We start from the raw sequence: 12,684 nt of genomic DNA on the forward strand, positions 1-12,684 counted from the left end.
AATGGTCTAAGATCCCTCCCAATGTTCTCTAACTCATAAAACATTTTAGAAAAAGGCTCAGTGCTGTTTTCCTCGCACAGTGAGGCATTGGAAGGTATTACAAATCATTTAGACTCCTTCCATATTTTGAACGTTTTATCACTTGTTAAACAAATTCTCTTTCTCTGAGCAATTGTAGTAATATAAAATAATATAATTTCCCAATACAATACAGTTCATTATTTCAATTATTTATTTTATACAGTTATTTTTTCAAGGGTGTCAATCATTTCAGACCCCACAGTACACTGTGTACAAAACATTATGAACACCTGCTCTTTCCATGATAGAGACTGACTAGGTGAATCCAGGTGAACGCTATAATCTCTTTTTGATGTCACTTGACACAACTGTGGGAAGCATTGGAGTCAACATGGGCCAGCATCCCTGTGGAATGCTTTTGACACCTTGTAGAGTTGAGACTGGTCTGAGGGGAAAAGGGGGTGCAACTCAGTATTAGGAAAGTGTTTGAAAAAAAGTTTTGAACACTCAGTGTATGTTTGTGCTGTATGCTTTGTCCACTACCAGAACCACAAGTCTATTTACTTAATCTGTCATCAATATTGATACTTTACTTTTCCCCCATATTTCTGTGTGGCTCAGAAGGGCCTATTGCTTCTGCAGTTGGTCCATCTTTAAGCACAGTCTTTGACGTGATTTACAGTAGCAGGAGGTAAACCAGCAGGCACGACAACCACACACGCACACACACACACATCCTCCTCCTCCTCCTCCAAAGGCTGCACACAAAGGTTGAATCATAAGAAAACACACAATGGCACAAGCGAGACAGCTCCCACCACTCTCTATGCACCAGCCAGGAGAGGAGAATACATTGTACATTAACAATACCCGGAGAAGAAAAAGTGGCTTTTTATACACCTACTGAATAGGTCTGAAAAGCTAGGCTCTGTTCCCGTTGGCGGTGGGAGATAATAACTAAAAGTATGTGCGCTGGGGGGGAGCTTCGGTTTACTCTGGGGTTTCACTGTCTTCACTCCCTAATCCCCCCAGCTCTGCTGGAATAGCTCTTCTGTGACGTAATGCAGGGAGGGAGCTGAAGAAAAGAAACTCAGCTAAACATATTGAGGGGGATTGTATAGTATTGCAAGGGGACCTAGCTAACCCCCTCTGAATAAAAAAAAGCCTCTTGTATGGAGTCTGCATGTTTGGTACGTGCATGCGTGTGTATGTACGTGTATGCGTGCCTGAGACATACCCAGGTTAGAACACACACAGTAAACCATTAGGCAAAGGCAGGAGAAGTGTTGAAGAAAGGTTCCCCCAACTCTCAGATATAAATCTGGACTCTGTAGAAAAGGTAAACCCTGCTGGTGTAACTGTGAAAAGTTACATCCTACCTAGATGGTGGAACCGTGAAAAGTTATATCCTACCTAGATGGTGGAACCGTGAAAAGTTACATCCTCCCTAGATGGTGGAACCGTAAAAAGTTACATCCTCCCTAGATGGTGGAACCGTAAAAAGTTACATCCTACCTAGATGGTGGAACCGTGAAAAGTTACATCCTACCTAGATGGTGGAACCGTGAAAAGTTACATCCTCCCTAGATGGTGGAACCGTGAAAAGTTACATCCTACCTAGATGGTGGAACCGTGAAAAGTTACATCCTACCTAGATGGTGGAACCGTGAAAAGTTACTTCTTTGATTTGTTGCATCAGGTGAATTGAGTAAAGGCGATTTACAGGGATCATTGGTCGCCCCTTGAGTGACGTCCCCCTCTCAAAAGGCAGCTCCATATCCTGTTTACAATAAACCTCTGCACTCCATGGGTTCTCGCTCTTTCACTCTCCCGCTTCTCCTTCTCTTTCGTCTTCTGCTGCTGTCTCGACAAGACGTATAGTAAAGGGATCCCCCCCCCCCCGAGGGGCAGATTCAGACAGAGAAGCACACTCTCAAAGACATACCCATCACCTTGTGTATTCATTGAAAAGGAACAGCCGGGGGGGGGGGGGGGGGGGGGGGAGACTGTATCTCCCGGGGTTCCTTTGTAACCTTGATTTTTTTTTTTCCTCTGTCTTTTTTTGTAAAGATCTTTGGAATGTGGTCTCCAGCTGTAGGAACCCTAGCTGGCTGACGGGGTGTTTACAATGCCCCCTTCTTAAACCCCCAGCTCCATCTCCATGTTCTTATTCACAGAAGTAGGTCTAGGGCTAGTTTCCTCAGAATGGCACCACTGCGTATTTTGAAGGGCCCATGTCTGAAACCACAGGTTTGAACGCTCCCTTCCTTTAGTCCCGCAGTGTTCTCATCTTTTGAAAGCTTTTCAACCGCAATAGTGAAATCTCTTGCATTGGTACGCCAGCATAATGCCATAGAGCCTCAAGAGTTGCGGAAAAAGCAAATGAATGGCAACAGACAGCCTTGTGACAGGAAAGCCGTTATGTGACGGCTTCATAATGCGACAGAGTCTCGGATACCAAAACAAAACAACCCCACAATAATCGCTATACTCCATAGAAAAACCAGACCACTCTCATGCACGACTACTGCTAACCAATGTAATTCCATCATTAGAACCCAGTCCCTTAAATCCTTGCAGAGTTTTTTATTTTATTTTACAAGGCTAAAACCTAAGCGAAAATAATTATTCACACACCGACAGTTCCCTCCAAAATGTCACATTGGTTGTTTATGGACAATATGAAATATAGTATGAAAAATCGGGGACCTTTGGGGGGGGGGGTGTTCTATATCTTGGTTCTGTTTCTGTGGCTTTTTCTTCAACCTTCAGCAATGCCTTGACTTCCCCCATAACCTCCTCTCCAAAGTATAGGCTTGCATAGCCTTTCAGTCAATCTCAGGTTACAGAAAATACAAAAAATGTAATCTTGGAGCCGAAGTAAAAAGGCTTTGTTTGAAATGAGGGACCTTGATGTAACCTATTACGTACAATATTTGAATCGTGTTTAATGATTTCCTATTGAATTGAGTGGGTTATATAACTTAGCTTGGATCTGTCTTTCTTCTGACATGTTTTTCCACTGCTGGAAGGAAATGGCTCAAAGTCCACCGTATTTAATGAACCCCATGTGGACAGTGGGCGTTAATGTATGTAGAGTTCTTGAAATTAAGAGTTTTACCTGTAGTATATATGTTGGCTACTTTAGTGTGTCTGTACTTTTCAAAAGCTTAGTTTCATTTAATATTACTGTTCTGTTTTTCTATTAAGCTGATATTGATTATAGAGGCATTAAATACCAAAAGAAAGGTTCTGAATGAACTATTTTTTTAGGAGATGTCAGCCCTGGGATTGTTATGTACTTGCCCAAAGATGCTGTGGGGGCAGGAACAGAATGTTAAATCACAAGTCACTATTAGAGAGTTAACTAGTTAATAGTGATCGTTCAGCTCAAATCAACATTTCTGTCATTTCCATATCATTAAAGTGTCCTACAGTCAGCCTGATTTCCAAGGCATGTATTGCATATTCGCCCAAAACCTCAACAGTCTTCATTTCCAAAAGGAATGGAAAGAATGTAAACCTCACCTTATTACAATTCAATGTCCTTAAATACATCTTGAAATCTGCAAAATAAGTTAAATGTGTAACATGGGTGCCGGCTGACTTCAGGACACTTAAAGGGGAACTTGGTTTCATTTTTTGGCTTGCTCCTCAAGAAATGGTGGTGGCCATGACAGAAGCCAAACTTCAGTTGGCTTGGTGGTGTTGTTTGATGTGGGTGTGTCTTGGCTGTGTCCTTGTCACCACTAAGACACACCCATCTGTCAGAAACTTGCATGGGCTGTTCCCCCCCACTCAATCACAACAAACAAACACCGGCAGCTGGAGTTCAATAACTAATAGATGTATGGTGAGATGCTGGAGGAAGCTCTGAATAGGTCAGTAGCCTACAGAGTAATATGAGGAGAATGTAATTGCTGAATTTACGTAGATATTCTAAATGAAGTGTTTTGATACCTTTCCAATGTAGTGAGGTCCATGTATAGAATAAACAACAATTTACGTAATACCATAGAAGCAGTGTTCTGCTAATGTAACAATGTGCACATTTCATTGTCATTTCCAGCCGATACAGATATTGTGCCTATCTGCATTTTGTCTGGTGGTGATGGGGCTACCTTGGCAAACATGTCAGAGTGGTCATATCTTCCTGTGTGGTAGTCCTGTATACAACAGGAGTTCCCTGATCCTAGTGCAGAAGACGATACAAGTAAAAGCTGTGTCTAGAAAATGTTTTATGCAGAGTTCCAGGTCTCTTTCTAATCAGAGACATCAGTATCAAGCCTGTCAGTCTGGACTTCACAGCATCTTGCAGGCCTCCATGAAGAAAGGACAAAGCTTTTTGCTAATGCACTTCACAACCAAAATGAGTCTACTAATTGTATCTGCTTGGCTGGGGAATTAGCCTCCTATTTTGTCAAGCCGTGTATAGAACTCTTCAGATTTCACATAACATACATTACCTTTCGTAGTTGATGAAGCCATCTGTGTTATCTGGGCAGTAACATGGAGCACTATCGAAGACCTCATGATGGCGTATCCTTTTCATAGGAGTCGAGGGAGACTCTGGCAACAATGGAGGAGGTGTCGTAAGGGTACTTATGTCACATGACACACGTTTATTCTGAGGTCTTGCCTGACAAGCTGTGAAAATGGCAAGGGATCAGTTAATGAAATTCTTTTTTGAGGTGACTAAATGATTCCAATCATATTGCTGGGCATGATACCCACCTTTGCTCTTTTTGGTAGGTTCCGGCATGACCAAGGGACCAATCATCCCTCAATTATAAGCATAGCTCGAGAAAATAATGGAATCTGGTTTGGAAGCTAATTCTATGCTTTTCATACACTATTGTTCAAAAGTGTGGGGTCACTTAGAAATGTCCTTGTTTTTGAAAGAAAAGCACATTTTTTTAATCCATTTTAAAATAACATCAAATTGATCAGAAATACAGTGTATACATTGTTAATGTTGTAAATGACTATTGTAGCTGGAAACGGCAGATTTCTTCATGGAATATCTACATAAGAGTACAGAGGCCCATTATCAGCAACCATCACTCCTGTGTTCCAATGACACGTTGTGTTAGCTAATCCAAGTTTATAATTTTAAAAGGCTAATTGATCATTAGAAAACCCTTTTGCAATTATGTTAGCACAGCTGAAAATGTTCTTCTGATTAAAGAAGCAATAAAACTTGCCTTTAGACTAGTTGTGCAGTTTTGTCACATCAGCGCTGTTGCCGGAGAATTGAATGTTCATTTCTCTAGCATAAGCCACCTCCAAAGTTGTTTTAGAGAATATTGCAGAACGTCCAACCGGCCTCAAAACCGCAGATCACGTGTAATCACGCCAGCCCAAGTACTCCACATATGGCTTCTTCACCTGTTGGATCATCTGGGACCAGCCACCCGGACAAACTGTGGGTTGGCACAACTGAAGTGAAGCTCATCTGCGTGCTCGTCGTCCTCACCAGGATCTTGACTTGACTGCAGTTCTCTGCCTTTACCAACTTCAGTGGGCAAATGCTCGCCTTCGATGACCAATGGCATGCTGGAGGAGTGTGATCTTCATGGATGAATCCTGTGTTCAAGTGTACCGGGCAGATGGCAGACGTATGGCGTCGTGTGGGCGAGCAGTTTGCTGATGTCAACGTTGTGAACAGAGTGCCCCGTGGTGGCGGTGGGGTTATGATATTGGTAGACATAAGCTCCGGACAACTAACACAACTGCATGTTATCGATGGCAATTTGAATACACAGAGATACCGTGACGAGATCCTGAGGCCCAGTATCGTGCCATTCATCCGCCCCAATCACCTCATGATTCAGCATGATAAATCATGGCCCCATGTCGCAAGTCTACAATTCCTGCAAGCTGAAAATGTCCCAGTTCTTTCATGGCCTGCATGTTCACCAGACATGTCACCCATTGAGCATGTTTGGGATGCTCTGGATCGACCTTTACGACAGCGTGTTCCAGTTCACATGATGAGCATAGTGTTGTGTACTGACTGTGCACCATGACAGTGTAGCCTGTAGAGCTGTTTATACCATGTCATTGTGAAAAGATATAGGAAATAGCTAGGAAAACTGACCGATCAATAACCTTACATTGCTATACTGACTCTAATAAGAATTCACATTGGGCTGTCAAAAAACGTCAGAAAATCCGTCTTTAATTGTTTGGCTGCTGGTTTCATTGTTTGATTCAGGTCTCGTGTGATTGAGACAAAAATAATAGCTAAAGTTAGCTAATGGTACATAAAAAATTTAAAAACGCCTACAAAACTTTTCCATACACCCAACAGCTGTTAGATACTGCTGCCTAACAGAGCTGAACTGGCTGTAGTAGCTACCGTAATAGCTAGCTAGCTAGTTCATTCCCTTCAGACAGAACATCAGTTTAGAGGGGATAAAACATTAGCTAACGGTACATGTCAGTTACAATACTCAGCCCTGGGAATAAATACTTTTTAACATTTTAAGTCAAAACAGCAGTTACCTTGCCGGCTACATCAATCAAATAAAGAGTAGCCAGTTTCTGCTCTGTTTGCTTTTACAACTTGGAGCAAAAGGCGCAACACACACACAGACAGCAGCTACAGACAGCAGCACCGTGCTGGTCTTATAAGCCAGCTTTTCAGAACGCCATACAGCTTAACCAACTACTGTGAGGTGCTTTCTGTATCACTGTGCAATGATAAAGCAATTTTAGAATGTGGGGGGATCATGTCCCCCGTCCCCAGTGAAAGTTGCCCACCTGGGTTTTTGGATGAACTCAGAAAATAAGGTCTGTGGTAAACGTAGGCTTAGGAGATCATATACGTTTTGTTCTATGAGATCATCTTCATCAGCAAACGTAACATTTTCAAGCATTTATGTCATTTAAAAAAGCACATAAAGGCTTCATAAAGGTCACGTTAACTGACGGATATTATTTCATAGAACAAAATAAGATCTCCTAAGCGTGTGTTAATCTCGGACCTTATTTTCATTGTTTACCCAAAAACCTATTCTTTCCCCATTTCATTTTCGCCATAGTTTTAGGACTACAAGATGGTGAGGTCTATAATCCTCTCTTATGGCCCTCTCAATATCTTTTTGATCTTAAGCAGCGTTCATATGCATGTATGTATGTATGAATGCAGTCGAGATAGCAAGACCCTTTACTACTCTGTAAGATCTCTTTCCGCTCTTCCGTACTCCGCCAAAAACATAATATGTACTGTTTGATTCTATCTTTCCCATGCTAAAATATTTGTGAAGGTACACTGTGGGTTTTTTGTGGCAATAGATAACAGTGGATTAAATGGACTCTGTGCCCAGTTTAATCGATTGATTTGTAGGTCCCGATTCCGTGATGTTCTTTAAATGAATTGATGAAGCTCTTTCTCTCTCTCTCTCTCTGCAGGTCAAGCATGGGGTCTTGTTTTACCAGCAACACAAAGAAAAGCTCCATTGACAGCAGGAGTGTGAGGCCAGGTGACACAGGCGTCTTGCACCCATTATTTTAAAGAGGGCACGAAGTACGTGAGGATGGGGGGCCCTCCGGAAGTCTGAGAGTTTTTCAAACATCTGTAATCTAGACCACAATCATTATGCCCAATTCTATGTAAAATAATAATCCTGCATAGGTCATCTAAGCATAGCTTTTTACCTTTTCAATTGTCATTTTAATGAATGATGCACATTGATTCTTTAAGAACGCTTATGCCTTAGGAGTTTAGTAAAACTGCTACACTGGTATATAGTGTCACAACCCAAGAATTAAAGCAATTTGAGTATTTTCTCAAGTCTAGCAACCTTGCCAGCAGACATGCCAGCTAAGATAGTTAGACAAGCTACTCTAACTTGATGATTGGTAGTCTGAAATGGCTTGGTAGCTAGTTATGAGGTTGGGAGATTGGGAACCTACAGTTGAAGTCGGAAGTTTACATACACCTTAGCCAAATACATTTAAACTCAGTTTTTCACAATTCCTGACATTTAATCCTAGTACAAATTCCCTGTCTTAGGTCAGTTAGGCACTGAGTTTGAAGGTAGGCCTTGAAATACATCCACAGGTACACCTCCAATTGACTCAAATTATTTCAATTAGCTGATCAGATTACTGCAACTCGCTGTTGGCTGGGCTCCCTGCCTGTGCCATTAAACCCCTACAACTCATCCAGAACGCCGCAGCCCGTCTGGTGTTCAACCTTCCCAAGTTCTCTCACGTCACCCCGCTCCTCCGCTCTCTCCACTGGCTTCCAGTTGAAGCTCGCATCCGCTACAAGACCATGGTGCTTGCCTACGGAGCTGTGAGGGGAACGGCACCTCAGTACCTCCAGGCTCTGATCAGGCCCTACACCCAAACAAGGGCACTGCGTTCATCCACCTCTGGCCTGCTCGCCTCCCTACCACTGAGGAAGTACAGTTCCCGCGCAGCCCAGTCAAAACTGTTCGCTGCTCTGGCCCCCCAATGGTGGAACAAACTCCCTCACGACGCCAGGACAGCGGAGTCAATCACCACCGTCCGGAGACACCTGAAACCCCACCTCTTTCAGGAATACCTAGGATAGGATAAAGTAATCCTTCTCACCCTCCCCCCCCTTAAAAGATTTAGATGCACTATTGTAAAGTGGCTGTTCCACTGGATGTCTTAAGGTGAACGCACCAATTTGTAAGTCGCTCTGGATAAGAGCGTCTGCTAAATGACTTAAATGTAAATGATCAGAAGCTTCTAAAGCCATGACATCATTTTCTGGAGTTTTCCAAGCTGTTTAAAGGCCCAGTCAACTTAGTGTATTTAAACTTCTGACCCACTGGAATTGTGATACAGTGAATTATAAGTGAAATAATCTGTCTGTAAACAATTGTTGGAAAAATGACTCGTGTCATGCACAAAATAGATGTCCTAACCGACTTGCCAAAACTATAGTTTGTTAACAAGACATTTGTGGAGTGGTTCCAACCTAAGTGTATGTAAACTTCCCACTTCAACAGTATCTAGCTGGCTAGCTAAAGCCAACTTCATAAAATTGCTAGGTGGCTAGTGTTACAAAGATACAACAAAACCTTTTTGTTTTATTTATTCATCAAGAAGGAATCAATAGCTTGATCAAATTCATTTACAAACATACCTCCTGTGAGTCCTGCCCATCACGGAAAAAAAATCAAACATTGTGTGTGTCATTGAAAACTCTTTCTCCTCCTCCACTACCGTAGCATATCTTTTGCTCTGTGGTGCACCTTGGAGTGAACCGCTTACTAGGGAGAACGGGGGTACTCTTTGCGTGGTCCAGTCAGTGTGACATATCTTTTTATAAATAATTATGAGAAAATGTGAGCTTGAAAATGAAGTTTAGTAATTCATTTAAAGGGTAATTCCACCACTTTTCAACCTAATTTATTATTTCCAGCTCCATACCCGTGTCTAGATATGTGAAAATGGGGTGTTTCTATGATCTCTGGTTAAAAAGATAAGAATCAAGGTCCTAAGAAATGCTTCTCTGTGACATCACAGGGTAGGATTAAAAAGTAAGAAAACAAGTTTCTAGACAGAGGGAGGACATTTTATAACAAGCGAGGCTATATTTTGAGGCTGATTCCCTGACCTGTCAATGTTTTTAATTTGCTGTTTTATGATTTTGTTATACACTTGTGAATTCTATGGTTTTTACTAGATTACTTGTAGTTTTTCATGTTGTCTGTCTGTAATTGTGTAATGACATGAAAAAGAGATTTCAAATCTCAATGAGCCCTTCCTGGTTAAATAAATAAATATACAGGGGGTACCAGTACAGAGTCAATGTGCGGGGGCACATGTTAGTTGAGGTAATATGTACATGTAGGTAGAGTTAAAATGACTATGCATAGGTTATAAACAGAGTTGCAGCAGCGTAAAAGAGGGGTCTGGGTAGCCCTTTGATTAGCTGTTCAGGAGTCTTATGGCTTGGGGGTAGAAGCTGTTAAGAAGCCCTTTTGGACTTTGACTTGACTGGTATTGTGCTGGAGATAATGAAAATGATTTGAAAAGTGGTGGACTTGCCCTTTAACATCTGAAAAATGTGAGGGGGCACGTGCCCTTGTGCCCCCTATGGGCATGACTCTTCTGCCAAGTGAGATTAAGTCAGACCTGCCCAATGGTCAAGGTAAAGCCTTTTGCTCATTTTCAAGAATTTAAACTTTATTTCAGAACCCTGGCAACAAAGTGGAAAGCAAATCAAAAAACAAAAATGAAAGGAAAGTATAAGGCAAGTGTTTAACAGATAAATAACAGAGCGGAGCTTCCTACAGCACTTCCATTACCCTCTCCTTTCACAGTGTTTCATATATAAAAATACTCATAAATATATGGGGGGATATGAAATTAGATTGGTGACGACCATGCAGAAACTGAGCACCTGTCCGCCCATATCCCTTCTCCTCTGAAGTAACCTGCATGCTGGAGTTTTATTTCCAGTGCTGTAGTGTAGACCTCTGTGGATGTTTTCCTTGGTCTTTGGGAGCATTGTGGCGAGGAGCAGGGAACAGGCAGCAGCTCTGTAATTTTGCGTTCCTCCTGCTTTTGGAACTAAAGATGCTCTCTCTTCAGTTTCTTTGTAGATTTATTTTTCTTAATGATATTTCCAGCCTTGCCTAAGGACAGGCTATCTAAGATGGAGGATCAAACACAATACGAAGTGTGAGAAATCTCACTCTGCATTATGTTTAACTAGCATAACTAGCATTTCACTAGCATACTGTCTGCGTGCACGTTCAACCAATTGGAACAAAAAAAAGTGAAATTTAGACGTTCCCCTAGTTACTTATGCATGGTATATGAGTTGTACATAGTTTATCTATACGAAATATACAATGCAAAATAATTTGACTTGCACTTTAAGTTAAGAATATTCTCCAAACTGTTTTAGATTTAGCCTTTTATACCCTCTTACATGCACGCACCCACACACACAAAACTCTCCTTCAGCAAGTCATTCAGCCAGTGACGGTGATATTTCATACGTCAGGGGACATGTGTGGCGGGCCCATAACTCAGGAAGTGGGGCTTATGTTCGGGGAGCCTACCTGCTATAGATACTATACCCCCTAAGCTTACAGACCTAATTCCTCTATCCCATAACACTACCTTTGCCGATGTGTGGCGGCATGGTATATGTCCCAAATTGCACCCTTTTCACTAGTGCACTTTTTTTACCAGAGCCCTATGGGGGCTATATAGTGCCCTGGTCAAAAGTAATACACTACATAGGGAATAGGGTGCTATTTGGGATGCAACCATGATGAAGTGATAGCCCGGAGGAAGAATGCCTGCCCCACGGTAAAACGATCGCCTGGCTGCCACTGCTGCTGAGCTCTCTGTGGACTGGAGCGGTTGGCCAGAGGACAACAGCTGAGGAACCTATCGGCCTAGAGGGCCAGGGCTCTGATGTCTTTGTACCATATTAACCCAGCGGATTTACAAGACACAGTGTGATGTCATGGGATATGCCCTGTCAGCTGTGATAGTCCCCTCTCTCTCCGCCTCGCTCTTTCTGGTGAGTATATACGCAAGGCGGATTGACTATTTTTATTTATTTCACCTTTATTTAACTAGGCTAGTCAGTTAAGAACAAATTCTTATTTACAATGACGGCCTACCCCTGCCAAACCTGGATGACGCTGGGCCAATTGTGCGCCGCCCTATTACCAGAGGACAAAGGAAGGAAGAAAGAAAGTGAACTCAGATGTGATCTTTCTGCACATGTGGCGAACCATTTGCTTCTGAACAGCCTTTCTATCGGTGCAATCGCTGTGGTACTGCATTGCCTATGTGCTGTCATTCATGGTTTGATTTAATTCATGGAATCCAACATAAAGCATGAACTCAACCAGCTATAGTTAGCATTAGCTCCATTATTTTCTTCAGGGACTAAAGGATATTTAATCCAGATCAAAATTATTGTGTTGATACCGTTAAACATTATGGAAATGTAACTGTCCCCTCGTCTCAGACAAGGTCATATCACTGCAGCAGCCAAAGCCAACCTTCTGTATCTAACAAAGTCCCTTTGACCCCAGGGAGCACCAAGTCTGAAGCCACCAGCCAACCTGTTAACCCATTGACGACTAGACCCATATTTCCTCAACCTTTGTACAATGTCACTTAATATTTACATTTGAATTGCTTTTTTCTCTCTGCCATAGGTGAATATGTGATTATGGTGAAAGATGTAACCAACCCACCATTTCAAGGCCAGACCTTACCCCCAGCATTTGCCCTGCTGCGGTTGTTTCCTGCCAAGACCAAAAGTAAAAACAGCCAGACGGACAAAACCAAGAGTAAGTGACGTCCTTCTCAACACGTCAGAGGCTTTCATAGAAGACTTTAGAAGAGAAGCATGACACGACCTTCAGCACTCAGAACCTCACAATAAACTCTTCAATGGGACATCAACATGTTTGTTCTAGCATCAACTGTCACATCAACTTTGGCATTTATTACTTCAAATTGTTTATACATGGTCATGTTTTCAGTATGGAAGAATCCAGGCATGGTTTTAGTGACAGTTGGGAGAGTGTTCCTCATTGATACAGAGCAGCAGAGTTTATACTTTACTGGAAATGCCCTAAATTATTCTAATAAGGTTCTATATGATTGGAAGCAGCCTCATTTAACCTCAAATAAAAATGA

At 42.1% G+C, this 12,684-nt stretch overlaps 1 protein-coding gene across 1 annotated transcript in view; it reads left to right on the forward strand.

Annotated features, from left to right (window-relative positions):
- Positions 1-12,447, forward strand: part of LOC115102601 (MORN repeat-containing protein 1) — an 81,373-nt gene extending 68,926 nt beyond the window's left edge. Inside the window, exons 14-15 of the mRNA XM_029622711.2 lie at positions 7,438-7,508; positions 12,198-12,447. Coding sequence (XP_029478571.1) covers positions 7,438-7,508; positions 12,198-12,340 — 214 coding nt within the window. The 3' untranslated portion in view covers positions 12,341-12,447. The remainder of the gene's footprint in view (positions 1-7,437; positions 7,509-12,197) is intronic.
- Positions 12,448-12,684: the final 237 nt, after the last annotated feature.

Source organism: Oncorhynchus nerka, linkage group LG20, assembly GCF_034236695.1.
Source record: "Oncorhynchus nerka isolate Pitt River linkage group LG20, Oner_Uvic_2.0, whole genome shotgun sequence".
NCBI classification, from domain to species: Eukaryota; Metazoa; Chordata; class Actinopteri; order Salmoniformes; family Salmonidae; genus Oncorhynchus; species Oncorhynchus nerka.